General features: G+C 39.2%; 1 protein-coding gene across 6 annotated transcripts in view; it reads right to left on the bottom strand.

The window, feature by feature from the left end:
- The window catches only part of NAV3 (neuron navigator 3), an 898,866-nt gene that overhangs the window by 136,960 nt on the left and 740,462 nt on the right, over positions 1-21,444 (bottom strand). For 5 of the 6 annotated variants that reach the window (XM_077265345.1, XM_077265346.1, XM_077265343.1 and 2 more), the window contains 3 exons: positions 18,447-18,562; positions 7,002-7,110; positions 5,431-5,814 (listed from right to left, as the gene is read on the bottom strand). In XM_077265345.1, coding sequence (XP_077121460.1) covers positions 5,431-5,814; positions 7,002-7,110; positions 18,447-18,562 — 609 coding nt within the window. Of the gene's footprint in view, positions 1-5,430; positions 5,815-7,001; positions 7,111-9,524; positions 10,218-18,446; positions 18,563-21,444 lie in introns of those variants that run through there. The other variant, XM_077265347.1, reaches the window with a different exon arrangement.

The following is a 21,444-nucleotide window of genomic DNA, read 5'->3' as shown; positions in this document are numbered from 1 at the left end:
TTGCTTATTGTCCATGTAGTAGATTATGTCCATTGGAAAGGAGATAGCTTTTCATCTGGAGAAAAACCTTTTAATGACTCCTTAATGGAAAGGGAAAAAAGTCACAAGTTCATGCTCAACTATGGTAAAATCTGCTAGATTTTTAAACTCTTAACAAGATACTGTAATGCAATTGGCTCAAGGCTCGGCTTCCAGTCAATGTATTTCCAATATCCAAGAAAATGCCACTATAGGATAATATCACAATGATCTTGTCATGGTATTTCCATCATGAAAACAAATACAGTTCGATAACAGAGACGTTTTCACCCACCAAGTGGCCTTTTCTAAGCCATAATCAGCACTATCCTTATACCCACATATACTATATATAGTGACCCTGGTTTCTTGCTGCTTTTTCCTTATTTCTTAGTAAGAAATATCTACATTATCACCCCTTTCAACAAAACAAAAAATAATATTCCATGCTAGGGGGGTTATCGGGTTAAGAAGATAAACAGCTGCATGTACATTATTTGCCTAATCAGTACACTTTTGACTTTGAGCTTACTACAAAAGGACCTTTTTAGTCCAGTGAGCAATGAAGAATGTGATGTTATGTGCATGTAAACATAGATATGTGCATGTAAACATAGACATAATAGCAAGTGTGAACTATGCACATTTGAAACTTTTATTTTTGGTAGATTTTATTTTGTGCGAGTCTATGCTTGGGTCAGACCTTTAGCCACACCGATTTTTTTTTTCTTCAATATTTTACAGTTTGATGTGAAATTAAATCAAGACACACATGGTTTTAAAATGTCTGCTGGCTTTTTCACAGTGTGCTGGAAGTCTACTATCAGAAAATACTGTATGTGGATTTTGGAGCCTGTTTGTAGATATATATATACAGTACAGACCAAAAGTTTGGACACACCTTCTCATGTAAAGATTTTTCTGTATTTTCATGACTATGAAAATTGTACGTTCACACTAAAGGCATCAAAACTATGAATTAACACATGTGGAATTATATACTTAACAAAAAGTGTGAAACAACTGAAAATATGTCTTATATTCTAGGTTCTTCAAAGTAGCCACCTTTGCTTTGATGACTGCTTTGCACACTCTCTGGCATTCTCTTGATGAGCTTCAAAAGGTAGTAACCGGGAATGGGTTTCAATTCACAGGTGTGCCCTGTCAGGTTTAATAAGTGGGATTTCTTGCCTTATAAATGGGGTTGGGACCATCAGTTGTGTTGTGCTGAAGTCTGGTGGATACACAGCTGATAGTTCTACTGAATAGACTGTTAGAATTTGTATTATGGCAAGAAAAAAGCAGCCAAGTAAAGAAAAATGAGTGGCCATCATTACTTTAAGAAATGAAGATCAGTCAGTCTGAAAAATTGGGCAAACTTTGAAAGTGTCCCCAAGTGCAGTGGCAAAAACGATCAAGCGCTACAAAGAAACTGGCTCACATGAGGACCGCCCCAGGAAAGGAAGACCAAGAGTTACCTCTGCTTCTGAGGATAAGTTTATCCAAGTCACCAGTCTCAGAAATTGCAGGTTAACAGCAGCTCAGGTTAGAGATCAGGTCAATGCCACACAGAGTTCTAGCAGCAGACACATCTCTACAACAACTGTTAAGAGGAGACTTTGTGCAGCAGGCCTTCACGGTAAAATAGCTGCTAGGAAACCACTGCTAAGGACAGGCAACAAGCAGAAGAGACTTGTTTGGGCTAAAGAACACAAGGAATGGACATTAGACCAGTGGAAATCTGTGCTTTGGTCTGATGTGTCCAAATTTGAGATGTTTGGTTCCAACCACTGTGTCTTTGTGCGACGCAGAAAAGGTGAACGGATGGACTCTACATGCCTGGTTCCCACCATGAAGCATGGAGGAGGAGGTGTGATGTGTGGGGGTGCTTAGCTGGTGACACTGTTGGGAATTTATTCAAAATTGAAGGCATACTGAACCAGCATGGCTACCACAGCATCTTGCAGCGGCATGCTATTCCATCCGGTTTGCGTTTAGTTGGACCATCATTTATTTTTCAACAGGACAATGACCCCAAACACACCTCCAGGCTGTGTAAGGGCTATTTGACCAAGAAGGAGAGTGATGGGGTGCTACGCCAGATGACCTGGCCTCCACAGTCACCAGACCTGAACCCAATCAAGATGGTTTGGGGTGAGCTGGACCGCAGAGTGAAGGCAAAAGGGCCAACAAATGCTAAGCATCTCTGGGAACTCCTTCAAGATTGTTGGAAGACCATTCCCAGTGACTACCTCTTGAAGCTCATCAAGAGAATGCCAAGAGTGTGCAAAGCAGGCATCAAAGCAAAGGGTGGCTACTTTGAAGAACCTAGAATATAAGACAAAATTTCAGTTGCTTCAAACTTTTTTGTTAAGTATATAATTCCATATGTGTTAATTCATAGTTTTGATGCATTCAGTGTGAATGTACAATTTTCATAGTCATGAAAATATAGAAAAATCTTTAAATGAGAAGGTGTGTCCAAACTTTTGGTCTGTACTGTATATATATATATATATATATATATATATATATATATATATATATATATATACATATATGTATAATCCTACTCCTAGAAGAAGCCTAAAGCAACATTAATAGAGCTGCAGCAATTATTGGCAATTAATGGTTGCATACTGCATGTGGTAATCTCTCGTATTCTTCACCTGTCTTGCCTGCGAGGTAGGGTAGCAAGACGGAAGCCTTTTTTTCTCATACAAAGAAAAACATCCAAGGCTAAACCTACATCAAGTCTGCCAAAGCAAGTGGGAAGATGTTTTATGGTCTAATAAGACTAAGGTTGATTCTTTTGCCCATAATTGCCAACACTGCAAGTTACCAAAACAACTTCATACCCATAGTGAAGCATGGTGGAAGTAGCATTATGGGTTGGTGCTGTTTTTTGGAACTGGGACTTTAGTCAAGGTGGAATGAATTATAAACAGTTCCAAATATCAGTCAATTTTGCAAGAAAATCTTCAGACCTATGCTAAAAATGAAGAGAAATTTCACCTTTCAACACGACAATGGCCTAAGCATACCTCTAAATCTACCAAAGAATGACTTCACCAAACAATTAAAGATTTTAAATGGTCCAGCCAGAGACCAGACTTGAATCCATTTGAAAATCTGTAAATGACCTGTGTGGCGCTGTACACAGGAGAGCTTTTGAGCGCTACTACAAGGAAGAGAGGGCAAAGATTGCCGATGCTAGATGTGCCATGCTGATTCCTGCCTAAAAAGACTGAAAGCAGTCATAAATTCATAGTATTAGTATTAAATAGTATTAAAAGATTTCAGTTTATTTATTAGTTGAATTGTACAGATTCTAGGTGATATTTAAGGTACAAAAAGTTGGTAAGATTCTTTTCACATCATAAAAACTTGGCATTTTAACAGGTGTGTGCAGACTTTTTATATCTACTGTGTACATATATATATATATATATATATATATATATATATATATATATATGCACACACATATCTATAAAATTTTGAGTGTTCAATAAATGTAAAAGTGATATATATATATATCTACTATATAATTGTCTAAGGGTCACTTCCATCTTTCTGTCCTTCTGTCTTTCTGTCTGTCTGTCTGTCACAGATATTCATTGGTCGCAGCCTCTGTCTGTCATGGAAATCTAAGTCGCTGATTGGTCGCGGCAAAACGGCCACGACCAATCAGCGACGGGCACAGTCCGGCAGCAAAATGGCCGCTCCTTCCTACCGCGCAGTCAGTGCCCGCTCCATACTCCCTCCCAGTCAGCGCTTACACAGGGTTAATGGCAGCGGTAACGGACCGCATTATGCCACGGGTAACGCACTCCGTTACCGCTGCTATTAACCCTGTGTGACCAACTTTTTACTATTGATGCTGCCTATGCGGCATCAATAGTTAAAAGATCTAATGTTAAAAATAATTTAAAAAATAAAAAATCGTTATATACTCACCGTCTGTCGGCCCCTCGGATCCAGAACCAGCCTTTCCCGCTCCTCGCGACGTTCCGGTGACTGCTCCATGCATTGCGTCATCATCTCGCGAGACCGCAATGCACTCTTGGGACCGGAGAGTGCGAGGAGCATCGGTAACCGCTTCGCCTGGATCCAGGGCCAACGGAAAGTGAGTATATAACTATTTTTTATTTTAATTCTTTTTTTTAACAGGGATATGATGCCCACATTGCTATATACTGTGTGGGCTGTGCAATATACTACGTGGGCTGTGCAATATAATACATGGGCTGTGCAATATAATACATGGGCTGTGCAATATACTACGTGGGCTCTGCAATGTACTACATGGGCTGTGCAATGTACTGCGTGGGCTGTGCAATATACTACGTGGGCTGTGCAATATACTACGTGGGCTGTGCAATATGCTATGTGGGCTGTGCAATATACTACGTGGGCTGTGCTATATACTACGTGGGCTGTGCAATGTACTACGTGGGCTGTGCAATGTACTATGTGGGCTGTGCAATATACTGCATGGACTGTGCTATATACTATGTGGCTGTGCAATATACTACATGGGCTGTGTTATACACTACGTGGCCTGTGTTATACACTACATGGGCTGTGTTATACACTACGTGGCCTGTGTTATACACTACGTGGGCTGTGTTATACACTACGTGGGCTGTGTTATACACTACGTGGGCTGTGTTATACACTACGTGGGCTGTGTTATACATTACGTGGGCTGTGTTATACACTACATGGGCTGTGTTATACACTACATGGGCTGTGTTATACACTACATGGGCTGTGTTATATACTGCGAGCGTGGGCTGTTATATACTATGTTTGCTGTGTTATATGCTACGTGGGCTGTTATAAACTATGTGGCTGTGTTATATGCTATGTGGGCTGTTATACATTCCGTGGGCTGTGCTATATACTACGTGGCTGTGCTATATACTACGTGGGCTGTGTTATATACTACGTGGCTGTGCTATATACTCCATGGGCTGTGCTATATACTCCGTGGGCTGTGCTATATACTACGTGGCTGTGCTATATACTATGTGGTTGTGCAATATACTATGTGGCAGTGCTATTTACTACGTGGGCTGTTAAATACTACATGGCGGCCGCGAACAATCAGCGACAGGACCAGTCCGGTGAATTGGTGTGGGATTTGAACCATGCTTCGCTAATTGGTAGCAGCCGGCCGAATCCTGTGTATTCAATGTGTTATTCTAAAATCTTCATAAATAAACTACATGCATATTCTAGAATACCCGATGCGTTAGAATCGGGCTACCATCTAGTACATATATATATGTGCTATTTCTGCTCTTCAACATTTATTGAACACTTACATATTATTCATTATTTCCCTGCACAACAAAATAAAATTATTTTAAAGTGATATATAAATTCTAAAAAATGTACACTCACCCACTGTTGATATCATCAGATCTCAGACTCTTTCCAAGAATGTCTCCATCACTCATGTAGCCTCCTACATCCACTTCTGAAGACATGTCAAGGTCATGATTTCCCTTCTCACAGATGTCAACTTGTGATAGATTTCCAAGCCGGGAAACAGCAGCACGCCGAAGAGGCGTAGTATACATGAAACGTGATGGGTCTGTGTGGATGAAGCGTCCTGTATTACTTCTAGGATAAGCACCAACAAAAGAGGGTGCATCACCGGCTTGGAGCCTTGGGCTACCCTGTCCAAGTCTCCACGTTACTGTAGAGGATCGACTTGGCAAACTTGGCAAACTTCTCCCGCTTACTTCAGTTGTTACTGTGCTATCAAAAGTTGTTTCAAGTGTGCTGAACGACAAAAAAACATAAAAAACCCTCATGATAAATCAATACTACATGTTATAAAAAGGGCAATACAAAGTCAGAGTTACATTATATACTAATCTTGGAAATACATATAGACATGGGACTGTATACACATATACATATACTTCTCATTTCTTACTATAATTTCATTAGAAATAATTGTATATGATTTTTCCAAAGTCGACTGATAGTTGCTGCTTTAATTGCTGTGTAAGATCTGCAAGGTCTAAGAGCAAAGTGGCCCCCCAAAAATTGAGACTTATTTGCTTATCTGATGATGGAATTACGATATGTTGTCCATTTTTCTGGAATGGGTTGATATGAAAAGCTTGAGAAACCTACTCTTGGACCACCTTCCTTTTTTTTTTTTTAGCTTACATTAAAAATGAATTACACACAGATGGTAAAATTTCAGACATACGAAACACAAACAGATGAAAAACGGACTATCAAATGAATGGAAGTAGAAAATAATGTTTGTTTTTTGTGGATGCAAAACTGACATGTTCGTGTGAATAAGATGCATGAGAGAATGACAAAATGTGACAAATAATAGAGGAGTGAGCATTTTCCTTTTTAAAAATCAAAAGCATGCATTAATGGAGTAACTACAACACCATTTTATGTATAACGCATCCATTTCTGTAACTGGAGTTTATGCTGACATGCAAGCATCCTAGGGATCACATTTCTATATAGGTGACCCTATTCCTTCAAGGAATTTCTGATCTAAAAAGAATTCATGCTCATTGCCACTTTCTTATGGAGAAAAGATGAATATGACACCTTCATTTCGTAACTTATAATTCCATCATATAAGCTGTAGTATATTATCCTACTGTGTAAATACTGCTACTAAAACCAATGACAAATAACATAACATAAAAAGCTCTCAGTAGGAACAGAAGAAAAGTCTTCTCATGCTGTTGATCACATGATTCAGATATGGAAAACCATGAAACAATGGAGCAGCTGGCTAGGTTACCAATGCCTCCTACATCCACTTTTGAAGATGTGTCAAGGTCATTACTTCCCATCTCACGGACTTCAACTTGTGATAGGTTTCCAAGCAGGGAAAAAGCAACATGCTGAAGAGGAGTAGACATGAAATGCCCACCTGAAATACTGAAATCTACAGACAAATAAAGATGAGCACTGGGCACCCATACCTGTGACTTATTTGAGTCCCACGTAAACTGGACATGGTTTCTTCTAAGTTTTGCCTAAGATCTGCTATGTTCTTTACAGTTCTCATTCTCCTCGCTTCTGGATCTTCACCTAGACAAAAAATGATCTTATTACAAAACAGGTAATATCAATCCATATACAATGTAGAAGTAGATTTAACTATGAATTTGAAGGGTTTATATGTGTATATACCATAAGTTAATATTACGATACTTTGTACAACCCCATTAAAGCTACAGAAATAGGATCAGAGCAACATTATAAATGATAATATCAATAATCTCTATGATATAAGTAACAGTCACTATTGTGATTACATCTATTCAAATCCAATTGGTAAGACATTACATGTCCTTAAAGGGAACCTGTCACCTGAATTTGGCGGGACAGGTTTGCGGTAAAACCCCGAAAACCCCGCCCATATTACCGCAAACCTGTCCCGCCAAATTCAGGTGACAGGTTCCCTTTAAAGGAATTGTCCAGATTAAATAAAATTTCTTTGACGAAATGTTAATGCTTTAAAATGATAAATTACTATACACTCATCCGGATGAACCCTTGTGTCTCCGCCACAGGCAGCTCCGGTGTATTCTACTGGGATCGAAAATTATGACATCGTGTTGTTCAGTCACATGACTGCTGGAGCCTGTGATTGGTTGCAGTAGTCAGGTGCCTGGAACAAGACATAATCAGATGCACAGCCAATGGCTTTCTATTCCGGCCACCGGATTGCTACAAATAGGCGACGAAAGAATGGAACACAAATACTCTAGGTACAATCCAAGTGAATTTTTATTAAACATGACCAACCACTGTAAAGTGAATCTATCACAAGATCTCTTACTACACGCTGCATATATTATTAAAAAGAGATTTTCAACCAGCTATAGCTGGACACTTAAAATGTCTATTTTAACATCAGGTAGAAAAGCTAAACAAAAAAAGAAAATTGTACGGCCATTCTTGTAAGCATTTTCAAAGAAAGTACACCAAACACGTCAGATCTTACTCATCTATTTAATAATGTATGCAGTTTGGATTGTGAAATCTAGTGGCAGATCATTTCTAAAGTATTCTCCCATGGTCCACTTTATGGATAATAGCAAGACAAATACATTTTGAAGCACTAAGCTTATTATAGTCTGGTCTTCCATGGTAAGAATATCGGGTCAGTTATGGCAGTAGACTTATACGTATAGGCATGCTGACATGGACATCTGACAGAGCAAAAGATTTGAGAACGTGGCCAGCGGTAATTAGCTGGAAACTGGCTGAAGAGAAAGGAAGTGATGAGACTAAAATTAGACCACCCGTGACCCGACCAAACTCTATTCTATACCGATGACATTCAGTGCACTCGTTGTGTTGTCCTCAATGACACAGCAAACACAATGGTCATTAGGATCTTATAGATTATCTATTTTATAAGGATAGAAGCCTTAATAATGCTTAGCATAATGCACAGAGGTGTGGTTTCTTCTATAGAGGACATTTCAGCAAAATAAATCATATAAAAGTTCATTAAACTGATAATTAGGAAACTTCACACAATAATTTAAGTTTGAGATACATTCACAAATATGAAGGATGGTGCAGCAGAAAGTCACATCATTACTGCCCTGCGCATTGACATACAATTTTTAATGATGATTTTCTGTAATTGTGTTCACATTTCTGCACACCTAAGCAATGGTATCTCAATAAAAGTACAATGAGGAACAAATAAACATATAAATGTATGTTTTGGCACGTGTGTCAATGAAGCATGAGTATACTGCTTCATTTCCATAAAAGACTGTTATATGTTCAGATTTGTGAATATATATATATATATATATATATATATATATATATATACCGTATATATACACCGTATATATATATATATACACCGTATATATATATATATATATATATATATATATATATATATATATATATATATATATATATATAGTAAATTATAGTATAAAAGCAGAAATTACTAAAACATTGATGGCTTGTATTTATATTGGTCAATTTAAATGGTACCACTTATACTATAAGATAGGAAGCCCTGAAAAGAAGTAATGTGCAGTATAAAGATAAAATATGCATCCTATAGACCCCATAATACATGTAATAGCTCACAATGAATCCCTACATTCTTGAAGGAAACACCTGAAGCTCTTGAAAATGTAACCATATTTTATATCTGCAGATACTACGTTGCTTTCTGCTGGGAGTAACATTTTATTTTCTGTGACCTTTCACAATTCAGTGCAGTAATCCCTATCTAGGATGGACACTTCGTATTGTTCATGTGAATATAATGCCTTAGCTTACTAAATATTTCAGACTTAAGGATTTGTGGAAAGTTGTGTAAAATCCACTACAGGCATTTCAAAGTTATTCATCATAAAAGCTACAGAAAAAAACCCTCAAGTAGCTATATAGAGTGCTAAAATCTTTACATTTGATGACAACTAAGATTTTTCCAGCTCGTTAAAGGTTTCTTAACTCACCAAGTGACTCACAACACAATGCCTGTTCAAGGTCAACTAGCATGGTCATGATGACTTCTTCATCCAAATAAGCAGTTCCTTCCCGCAAACAGTTATCCTCATCTTCCTCAGACCAGCTCTTGCGAATATCACACAAGTTCGTATTGTGCTGGCTCTCCACAAGCTGAGAGCATCCTGCCACTGAAAGCATCACTAGATCTTGACCTCCAGAAAACTGATATGACGACTTCCGTTGTGAGGTAAGACTACAACTTGAAGTCTCATTTTCCATTTCCCATGATGCAGCAGGAAGAAGAGTTTGCATAGACTTGGAGAACACCTTTGACAGAGAGCAAGTATTCTCTTGAACTTTCTCATCTTTCTGAATGACGTGAAGTTGGGAGTTGGTGGCCTCTTCGTGCCAACTTGCTTGGTAGGAGAAGAGCATGCCATTTTCTGTGCTTTTACTAACAAATGACAGATTTGTCATAGACTTTTGTTTCCTGAGACAAGCATCTCTTCGGACATCCTTCTTGACAAGTGGCAATTCAGTGGGGCGTTGCATCCTTCAAAAAAGGTTGAAATTGCTGAGATATACATGAAGACGATGAGCAGAAATGCAGGCTCCACCTTGCAGGCATGTGCTGTATTGTGCAGTGTGAAGCACCAAACCCATCTCTATGTCACATCTGCAGAGGTAATAGTAACGCTGCTAGAATCCTAAGAAAACAGATGTAATGCATGTTCCTTCAGCACACCAGTCCAGCCTAGGAGTATAACCCATTTCTCGATCTCCGTCACACAGCCAGAGGTCTTCAAGAGCAAGATGTTCATTGTGAAAATCCTAATGAAGAAATGTCTTATTCTCCTTGTTTTTTCTTTGCCTTCTCGAAACAGATCCCCAACACTTTATCTGACACAGTGCTGCAAGTACAGGGTGCTCACGTCACAGCTCAATACAAGTGAAGAACAGCTCTGCACAAGTCGTCTGCAAACATTTAGTATTCAACCTGCATCCTGAGACTTGACTCTTCCCGTGCACTGCAGTACATGCTGCTAGCTGCCATGGCAGCGGGCAGCCTCCAGATGAGACCAAGCTGCTGTCCAGATCACAATGCGACAGGTCGTCTACTTACAAGTTAAAGTTGACATATTCTGTTGTGTCTGCCTCTTAAAGAGCAGTCAGCATTCAGAGTGCATGCATTGTGGTGGATAGAAGAGAATCTGATGTTTGCACTAGGGTGTGACATCGGGAATCTGAGCAGACTCTCCGTTCCATCACATACAAGTGGTTTCATCTGCTATAATAAAAGAATTCTAGCACTGATGACATGCTTTATGACAACCGTGTATTCAGAATATTTATTCTTCCACACAGATATGCATTGTTGCTCTGAGAATTTACTGCTTTTCCCCCCAGAAAATAAAATAAAATGGTTTTATAATCCAATTTCATTTGTTCTTCCCTATAGCATCTGCGTAGTCCAAAAATAAATGTGTGCAGAGGAGAAGTTCACTGTAGTGTCACTGCCTAAAGCAATGCTTTCACATCACAAGTTTACAACAGCGTTCAAAGCAGAAGAATATTCCGCTTTGTTTTATACAAGGACAATATGTCTCAATGTCACATACATTGAAAGTTAGTTAAATAGAATCCATTAATTTAGGTTTTTTCTACCCTGAGAGCAGCATGGTGTAGGGGCAGAGACCCCAATTCCAATGATCTGTCACATACAGGGCCGTTTGCTGCAGTTTTTATAAAATCTGTTTTCCATGTTGAAATCTACCAGTTCTCTAAATGTGAGCTTTGTATAACCCTCTCAGATTAGGTGACAAAATAAGGTGACCGATTCCCTTGAAAGTACTGTAATTTCCAAAAAAGTCGGGCCTCTGTTTAATAGATTGACTTGTAAATGCTAATTTAAGGCTATTACCAATAACTTTGGATCTCATGTATAATAGTGGGGTAGACAAAAAGTGGAGTTGCCATATATACTAACCTCAATCTTCTAAGGAAAGTTGGAGAAATAAAACGTTACCTGGTCAACTGCTAAATTTATTTTTTGCACCATTTCCTATACTCAAAACAGAAGTTTGTGCTGATATATTGCCAGAATACTTTTGTGCTAAAAGTTGGATATACTGTATTTATGAAACTTTTGACTCATCTTTACAGCAACCAACTTAAGTAGAAAACTCAGCGCCTGTTTCATGTATAATTCAGAACAAATTAGATCTTTCCTCTTTGGTAAGGCTCCAGCATAGTCAGTAGACATCCGTAGCTCACTTACTCTGATAATGTGACATACGTACGGTAGCTTACTTTATATAACCCACAAATGCTCACAGAAAGCAGAATGCAGTTCCGAGGATTTTACAAGACTGTAATCCCAGCCAGGATCCATTATGCCTGCAGTGGTTATCAGAGAAACACACCTCAGAGATTTATTGACTATACTGCAGATACCAAGAAAAGTAAGATCTGTCTTTCAAAGCATACAATGAATTGGAAGTACATAATGACACAAACGTTGATTACATTTGCACTAAAGTAGAATCAAGCATTGGAGCTGAAGTCCAGAATACACACGTATGCACATGCCAGTTTGGCACACATTGCTCTAGAATAGATAACGAAAATTTAAAAGGGCATCAGTCAGTAGGTTGAACCCTCATAAGCCCATCTATATGGGCATGTAGGTCATAGAAAGTCAACTAAAATGATACCTTGATATCTGCAATCTTATGTTTTATTACAGGGAAATCCACATGTTTTTATATGTAAATGAGCTGTTCAGGGCTATGGGCCGGACATTGATTGTCACGCACAGTGTAGGAAAGACTAAGTGATGAGGGGAAAGGAGCCCAACACTAGGGAAGGGGGAGGAATGGAGACCCCTAGGCAGATCTAAAGTCATGTTATCTGCCCTAAACGTACCTATATAGGTTCTGCACCTATCACCAAGCAGGAACCTAATTCCTGCCTTACCCTGGCAATAAGCCCTACTTAGGGAATGACAGGGTCTGCTAGTCGACCCACTACCACTAAAGACAGCTGGGATAGACGAACAAGGAGAACACTTATCTTGAGTAGACTCAGGGATGTAACACAGATGTCCTACAGCAATACCAAAGAGGAAGATAGCCGACTGCTATAGCTCCAAGCCTCAACAAGGGGAAATGGAAATATCACCGCCAACTCCCAGCAGCAGGCTAGGAGTCTATAAATACCCAGGTCCAGGTGTGCCAATTAGAGCCGGAGAAAGGTTGCCACTGAGTCAAAGAGTCAGAAGGGTTAAGAAGGTGTCTGCAAGGCCAATCACAGACTTTCTGCAGCTAGATACAGTATGACTGTCTGCAGCCTCTGACACACCTGTGACACTGATCTACTTTAGAATCTGCCTCCAGAGCATATTTTAAATGAAAGGGGATGATACCATTGTGAGACATGTAACTAACACAGAACAGTAGAACTGAACTTTATGTTCTTACAAACACTTTACAATTTGCAGCTCTCACAGCTCTGCTATTTTCCAACACTATTGTAACACTGTCTCCTTGTGAGATGGAAGTTCAAGCTGAGAGGAACCTGCAGATATGTCAGATATCATTACATACAATTCAATGGTGCTATCAGGAGAGCAGAGAGCTGCAATTGCACATCACACTTGTAACACATGTAACAATTACATGCCACACTGATAACTCCTCCTTTTATTTCAAATAAGCTCTGAAGGAACATTCTCAAGCAGATCAGTGTCCAGTCCATAGCGCTGAACAGCTTATTTACATACAGCTTGTGAAATAAGTATTGAACACATCACCAATTTTCTGAGTAAATATATTTCTAAAAGGTGCTATTGACATGTAATGCTCACAATATGTCAATAACAACCCATCTAATCCACGTAGGCAAAGTATTCAAACCATAGAAGTCCATAAATTAAGTAATGTGTAATAATGAGAAATTACACAGGGAAAAAAGCATTGAACACGTGAGGAAAGAGAGGCGCAAAAAGCCAAGGAAAGTAATGAACCAGCTTAACGCTATCAGTAATTAGCAATCCTTTGACTTAGTAAAAAATAATATCAACTTGTTCAACTGATGGCCTTTAAAAAGATGTCTCATCACCAAGGTGTCACACAAGAAACATCTCATGATGGGTAAAACCAGTGAGCTGTCTCAAGACCTTCACAACCTTATTGTTGCAAAATATACTGATAGTATTGGTTACAGAATAATTTCTAATCTACTGAAGGTTCCAGTGAGCACTGTTGGAAAGAACATCTTTTAACCATAAACCAGGTGCTCCGTGCAAGATTTCAGACAGAGGAGTAAAAAGAATTATCAGAAGAGTATTCCAAGAGCCAAGGGCCACTTTTGGAGAGCTACAGAAAGACCTGGAATCGGCAGGTACAATTGTTTCAAAGAAAACAATAAGTAATGCACTCAACCTGCATGACCTCTATGCTCATTCACAACACAAGAATTCATGAGAAACTGATGTTTTAAAGCAGGTGTTGAAAATGTCCACCATTGCATATTATTGAATGTATTACTTGGATGTCTGGGGTCATAGCCTGTATTTCTCAATATGTGTTATCTCGGAGTTGCTGTAATATTTGTGGCTTGTTACTGTAAAACCGACACTTCAAATGGCCCCAATGGAAAAAATCCGGCAGTGTTGAATCAGTGATCTTGGAAGGGCACAGTCCTTTGGATATTACTCATCAAAGAAGACTTCAATACAGTGTTTGAACAGAAGATTTCAACCTCCAAACTTTTTAGAAACTCATATTGTCACCTCTTTAAGGACTCTGTTTTCCAATACGTTTTCACAATAAAAACACACTCCTCCAAACTGTATCTGTATATTGTTATAAAATGAAGAAGGAATTTTGCAAGAGTGAAATACAAGCACCACGCAGACTATTGGCGCACAGAAAGGCATGCAACAAGTCTGTCTCATAGTGGAGATGACTGGCAGGGTGACAAGTTGATGCGACCACTTGTCGCAAGGATGTTTCTTATTGCTGTTGCGGAGGTTCATTGCACTCTCACTTCTCATGAACCAAAGTATGTGCAGTCCAAATTTCAGTATGGATGACCCTCTCTTTTAGAAGTAACAGCAATTTTTCCAGGTAAATTAGCATGTGAATGGCTGTGGATTTTGAACTGACATTTTTCTATACTCATCATAAATAGTAAATAAGTTTCTGGGTCAGCGAGAGTCATTGATTCCCTCCTAATTCAACACTGAGTTCAGGAATAAAAAAATATTATACAGCTGTTACAGCACCATCAGTAAGAGTTGTACAAAGTCCGATGATATATTGTAATGAACAGAGGTCCGAATAAAATCCAGTAGGTCAAAAACCGAGACTGAGGCACAAATAACAATACTGTCTTTACTAAAATGACAGTTGGAGTGAGATTTAGTATCAAAGGAAACAGACAAATTCCCTTTAAATTACACTCATTCAGCCAGAGCTGAAATCAATGTGCCAATTCCAATGTTCCCGCTTTGAGTGTGTTACACTAAGGTTTAGAATAAGTTTACCTAACAAAAGGTCAAACAAGGTACCAAGAAAATAGGTGTAAATCGGATGAGATGATATTATGGGACCCCCTGGGATAGCACACTGAGTATAAATTGATCAAAACCCACAATGCAATACATATAGATATAACAGAAGCTCTTAAACACTTAATCTGGGGATACCCGGGTATTTATTATTACGGTAGTGTTAACCTGAGGGGAGTCTCTACTCAGGCATGTAACTTGCATCGGCAGCAGCCAGTCCCAAAATCTTCGGTGCCAAAACAACTACAGAAAAACAAGTCTCCACGTCTTGTCGGCTGATGCCGAGCCCACCCCACATGACGGGACATACAGTTCTGTAGACTCGGGATACAGTACGGGTTAGTACTTCAACAGGGATTGTCCAAGTCCCTCTCAATACGGATGGTACAGGATACCCTCTCTCCTCCAGCAGTCACTCACAACTTCCCTGAAAGCAACCCGCCTGGGTCTGCACAGGATCAATATCTGCTGCTGCTTTTCTTCTCAGCACAGCAGGGACTCCACAGAGCTCCAAAGTCACAAAGCTCTCATAAATGCTCTGTAATTGTTCCACAACAGAACCACAGGTACATGGATATGTGACTGCAGCTTTACCGCCAACATTTGGCTAAAAAGCGGCATCAACTAGAATTGGTACTCATATTCCAGTAGATGAACCCAAGAAGTTATATTTTATGTTTATCATATTGTATATAAGGTAATGTACCCCTTGAAATAAATTACAAGAAAATTACTACTAAGGGCCAGAAACACGTTAGAATGATGGATTCTTTTTGACCTGTCTGGACAACACCTTTCCCTTTTAATAGAATGAAATAAAAATTGAATTATTTATTTTCAGCCAATGGAACCTTTTACCCTTTTTTTGCCCAAAATATTTCCGATGCTCAACGGACTAGAATGCTGGCTGCACTTTTGAGAAGAAACCATCCATTCATCACATGGTGAGGCTCAATTCCTAACTTGCCCTCTTTTCTACAACAAAACTAGTACCCACCAAGGTGTATTTTGACGTTATAAACACACAGGGCAGTGTAAAATAAAATTTCATAGTAGAGGGTACAGAATCATATGCACTATATAGTATATAAACCACTAATTGGATTTTAAACTGTAAGATGACCTTATTACACAATGTTTCTAAGTAGTTGGGAAAGCCTAGACAATATGCCCCTATCTGCTTACATTTCCATGTAACCAAGTCTTTTTTCATAAAACTTGCTCCATGAACATTGTGTAAAATTGGACTGTCCAAAGAAAATTAAGTCGGTTGGCAGGCCTTACTGGCCCTCAACTTATGTGATATTACATAAAGTACTTAGGAGAGGAAATAGTGCACGATTATCATACAGATATTTCCCAGTTATTGTGTTATTTATGCACTAAACGTTCATTTTTTTTACTGCCAATATTATAAGTACAATTCCTAGCCCTGCAGTGTTCGGCTTGCACTCAAACTTAATTTTTAGATAATGGGCTACATTTCAAAAACTACATTTCCCACCATCTGTTTCTCTTTTGCTGAGATTTGAAGAAAGCACAAGTTCTTGATTCAGACATGAAAGCCTGATTAATATTTTGGCACAATAATAACTATAATAAGGTTGGAAATACATGAAGCTAAATCATAGTTGGAAAATGATTCTAAATAAACCGCCTTTGCTATTAATGAATAAGTCTTAATATTCAGAACAAGAAACTGCCCACTACGTCCACTACAAATTAGGCTTAGGATTTATGATGAATTGTGAATCAAACACTTTGATTGTCTTCAATGTTCTCCAACAAACCATTCAAGTGAGTACACAAGAATCTCTTCATTACGGTTCTGGTAAAAAAAAGCTGTTGTAGGAGAAATTAATTGGCAATTGGCAATGAGAAAAAAGGTTTTGCAAGTTTTTCATTCTCCTCCTTCTGGTAATAACCACACATAAATCATAATCTCTCAACATTCTGCATAGCTTAATTAGAAGGTGATCTAAAGGTAGCCTAAAAAATCAGATGCAAGAAATAGAAACAGCCCTCCCAGGTATAGTAGTTGAACCTAAACAATTTGATTTGGGATACAAGAAAATTCCAAATGGCCTTCACGAAGTTAGGAAAAGCGCCACATTTATCCTTTTATATATGAAACTTCTAAAGCAAAATATCCATCTTCTCTTGACCCATGAGTTTTCAATGAACTAAAAAAGATGAGATTACTCTCATGTTAGATGCTATTAGCACACTAGGGTCGGATTGAGCTTCCACAGTACTACAGGATCATCGGTTGATCCCAGATTCTGGTGCAGTAACGGGAACCAGCAGAATAAAGCTCCATCTGCAATTGTTTTGAAGTCACTACTTTTTGCAAGAGACAAATCTTACAGTATATTTTCACTTATAAACTTATTACCAGAATGTATTAATGATATGAGCATGACAATAACCACCTAAATTGGTTTTCCACTGCTTATTATAGAGAATCTGTTACCAAGTTTTTGCTACCTCATCTGAGAGAAGCATAATGTAGGCAATGAGACCCTGATCCCAGCGAGATATCACTTAGTTTTACTGGGTGCAGTGATTCAAACACAATCAGAGTTTTTAGATTAAGCAATGCAGCAGAGCTGAGGAAGCTAACCCCGCCCACACCAGGCTCTGTATGTACATAGTGAATTGACAGTGAGCTGCTTATCAGAGGAGGAGGCGGAGTCAGACTAGCGGTCACGTGAGCTGTAGCTGCTGTATGTCAATGATAATTACCAAGTGAGAAAACATTAACTGTAAGTAAATGACAGAATTTGTGCTTTAGCCCCACTCCATGAGGTCTTTAGATTGCATAGCAAAAACGGCTGAAAGATCCCCTTTAAAAGTTAACTATGGTACGCCATTCTGATAACCGAAGACATACAAACTCCAGATTCAATCCTCCTCTTCAGCACTGCCACCCGACAGCCTTTCTTTGACCGGAAGTCATGACATCATGATTACCAGTGCTGAGGACACTAATTAGTTGCAGGATCAACTAAATAATGGGCAGATAGTCATCATTTCCACTCAAGAGGAGACTGATGGAGCAGCAATGAAGCAAAACATAGGTTCTGGAGGTGAGTATATTTCTTTTACACCTTTATCAGGACAGCTTACCATTGGTAACTTTTAATAAAGCCTCTTTAATTTACGATGCAGTTAAAAGCATGTGATTTGTGTGCATAATACTTTCTTCAACGACCCAGGAAACCATAAGTCTGACACCAAGTAAGATCAATAATTGCCAATTTTGATGAGCTAGATCAATTGCAATATAAAGTATAGCACATAAAGCTTGACTGTTATTATGATTTGTATACACTCAGTAGTTGGCTGAAATGCTTACCAGAAATTTCTTCCAGGCACTGTTTGGCTGTCTTATTATATAATGACTCACTTTTAGTTGGGCTTGTGCAGGAATCAGTCAGTAGTAAGGATGTGGTCTCATTTTCTGAGAGAGTTCTGCAATGAAGAAGATTACTCATCTTTATCTAGAAGATCATTCTTTTGAAATCTTAAGAATCATTATTTGTGCTAATTAATGTGTGAAATTAAAAAAAAAATATGTGTCTCCTCACTACATGTATTATACCCAGTGACTGGTGGCAGCGTGACATTAAACAAAAGCACTAATTTGAGACAATATTTTCATAAATAATGCAAAAGGGAAGTAATGTTCCTAGAAGAGATATAGCCCTCTGGAGATTGCACTGTTATCTCAATAATGCACCAAACCACTTGAAGATGATTACTTGAAGGTTAGGTCTCTTGTGAAGTTTGTAATCAGCTCATGCAGACAACTACTGTATTTACTATCAAAGAATACTGCCTCTCCGAGGAAGCTCATAAGCGTTCAGCCCTTATGTAGAAGCCCTTTTAACAGAAAAACGTAATTATGTGGAATTATTAGCATGCCATATAATGCATTTCCCTGTGCATTTTTACTTAAATCCATGTATGAGTCAAGAAATTAGACATATTACAGTATGACTCAGCTATGTACAGGTATTATTGTATACAGAAACATGCAGAATCTATATTATGTCCTGAAGGCCTGCAGTGCTTTTGAGTCAAACATTGATGACCACCCTGTAATGATCTAAGATCAATTCAGAAAAAACTCTATGTGGTCCATGTGGTGCGGTCCTAATGCAGATACTAAAATTCAGGAATATTGTGGCTATAAAGTGGTCTAAAAAGGGTTGTCCACCCCTTATCTTTAATATAATCATGACCTAAAACTTAAAGAGTAAAGTTTAATTTTTGTTTTAAAAATCACCAACATACGTAAAAATAAGCAACTCTGTAATATACAGTACAGACCAAAAGTTTTGACACACCTTCTCATTTCAAGATTTTTCTGTATTTTCATGACTATGAAAATTGTAAATTCATACTGAAGGCATCAAAACTATGAATTAACACATGTGGCATTATATGCTTAACAAAAAAGTGTGAAACAACTGAAATATGTCTTATATTCTAGGTTCTTCAAAGTAGCCACCTTTTGCTTTGATGACTGCTTTGCACACTCTTGGCATTCTATTGATGAGCTTTAAGAGGTAGTCACCTCACCGGAAATGGTCTTCCAACAATCTTGAAGGAGTTCCCAGAGATGCTTAGCACTTGTTGGCCTTTTTGCCTTCACTCTGCTGTCCAGCTCACCCCAAACCATCTCGATTGGGTTCAGGTCTGGTGACTGTGGAGGCCAGGTCATCTGGCGTAGCACCCCATCACTCTCCTTCTTGGTCAAATAGCCCTTACACAGCCTGGAGGTGTGTTTGGGGTCATTGTCCTGTTGAAAAATAAATGATGGTTCAACTAAACGCAAACCGGATGGAATAGCATGCCGCTGCAAGATGCTGTGGTAGCCATGCTGGTTCAGTATGTCTTCAATTTTGATTAAATCCCCAACAGTGTCACCAGCAAAGCACCCCCACACCATCACACCTCCTCCTCCATGCTTCACGGTGGGAACCAGGCATGTAGAGTCCATCCGTTCACCTTTTCTGCGTCGCACAAAGACACGGTGGTTGGAACTAAAGATCTCAAATTTGGACTCATCAGACCAAAGCACAGATTTCCACTGGTCTAATGTCCATTCCTTGTGTTCTTTAGCTCAAACAAGTCTCTTCTTCTTGTTGCCTGTCCTTAGCAGTGGTTTCCTAGCAGCTATTTTACCATGAAGGCCTGCTGCACAAAGTCTCCTCTTAACAGTTGTTGTAGAGATGTGTCTGCTGCTAGAACTCTGTGTGGCATTGACCTGGTCTCTAATGTGAGCTGGTGTTAACCTGCGATTTCTGAGGCTGGTGACTGGGACAAACTTATCCTCAAAAGCAGCGGTGACTCTTGGTCTTCCTTTCCTGGGGCGGTCTGTTGTGAATTCCATTTCTCGGACTCCCTCCTGTGGTCATGAATGGTACTTTGGTTAGTTCTGCTCTTGGACTCCCTCTGGTGGTTTTGAGTGGAACTGCTGGTCTCTGAGGTTTGCTTTCTCAGCTGCCCTTGTTTATTGTTATCCTGGCTTCCCTATTTAACTCTACTCAGATCGTTACTTAATGCCAGCTGTCAATGTTTCAGTATTGGTTCAGATCTCTCTTGGACTTCTCTGAGGACCTGTCTACTCCAGCAGAAGCTGAGTCCCTGCTAGTTCATTTGTTGTTACTGCTGCCTGAATATATTTCTTAGTACTGCTAAATTCTAGTCCAGCTTGCTATCATGATATTTCCTTGCTAGCTGGAAGCTCTGGGGCTGCAGTGTTGCACCTCCACACCGTGAGTCGGTGTGGGGGTCTTTTTGCATACTCTGCGTGGTTTTTGTAGTTTTTGTGCTGACCGCATAGTTTCCTTTTCTATCCTCTGACTATTTAGTGAAGTCTGGCCTCCTTTGCTAAAACCTGTTTCATTCCTGTGTTTGTGACTCTCCTCTTAACTCACAGTCAATATATGTGGGGGGCTGCCTTTACCTTTGGGAAATTTCTCTGAGGCAAGGTTAGGCTTCTATTTCTATCTTTAGGGGTAGTTAGCTCTTAGGCTGTGAAGAGGCGTCTAGGGAGAGTTAGGTACGCTCCACGGCTATTTCTAGTGTGTGTGATAGGAGTAGGGTTTGCGGTCAGCAGAGTTCCCACTTTCCCAGAGCTTCTTCCGATTTCTAGTTTACTCATCAGGTCATTCCGGGTGCTCCTAACCACCAGGTCCATAACAGCGGTCCTCATGTGAGCCAGTTTCTTTGTAGTGCTTGATGGTTTTTGCAACTGCACTTGGGGACACTTTCAAAGTTTTCCCAATTGTTCGGACTCACTGACCTTCATTTCTTAAAGTAATGATGGCCACTCGTTTTTCTTT

This window comes from Ranitomeya variabilis, chromosome 5 (genome assembly GCF_051348905.1).
Source record: "Ranitomeya variabilis isolate aRanVar5 chromosome 5, aRanVar5.hap1, whole genome shotgun sequence".
NCBI lineage: Eukaryota > Metazoa > Chordata > Amphibia > Anura > Dendrobatidae > Ranitomeya > Ranitomeya variabilis.
The sequence above is the reverse complement of the archived record's forward strand: the minus strand, read 5'-3'. Positions and strand labels throughout refer to the sequence as shown.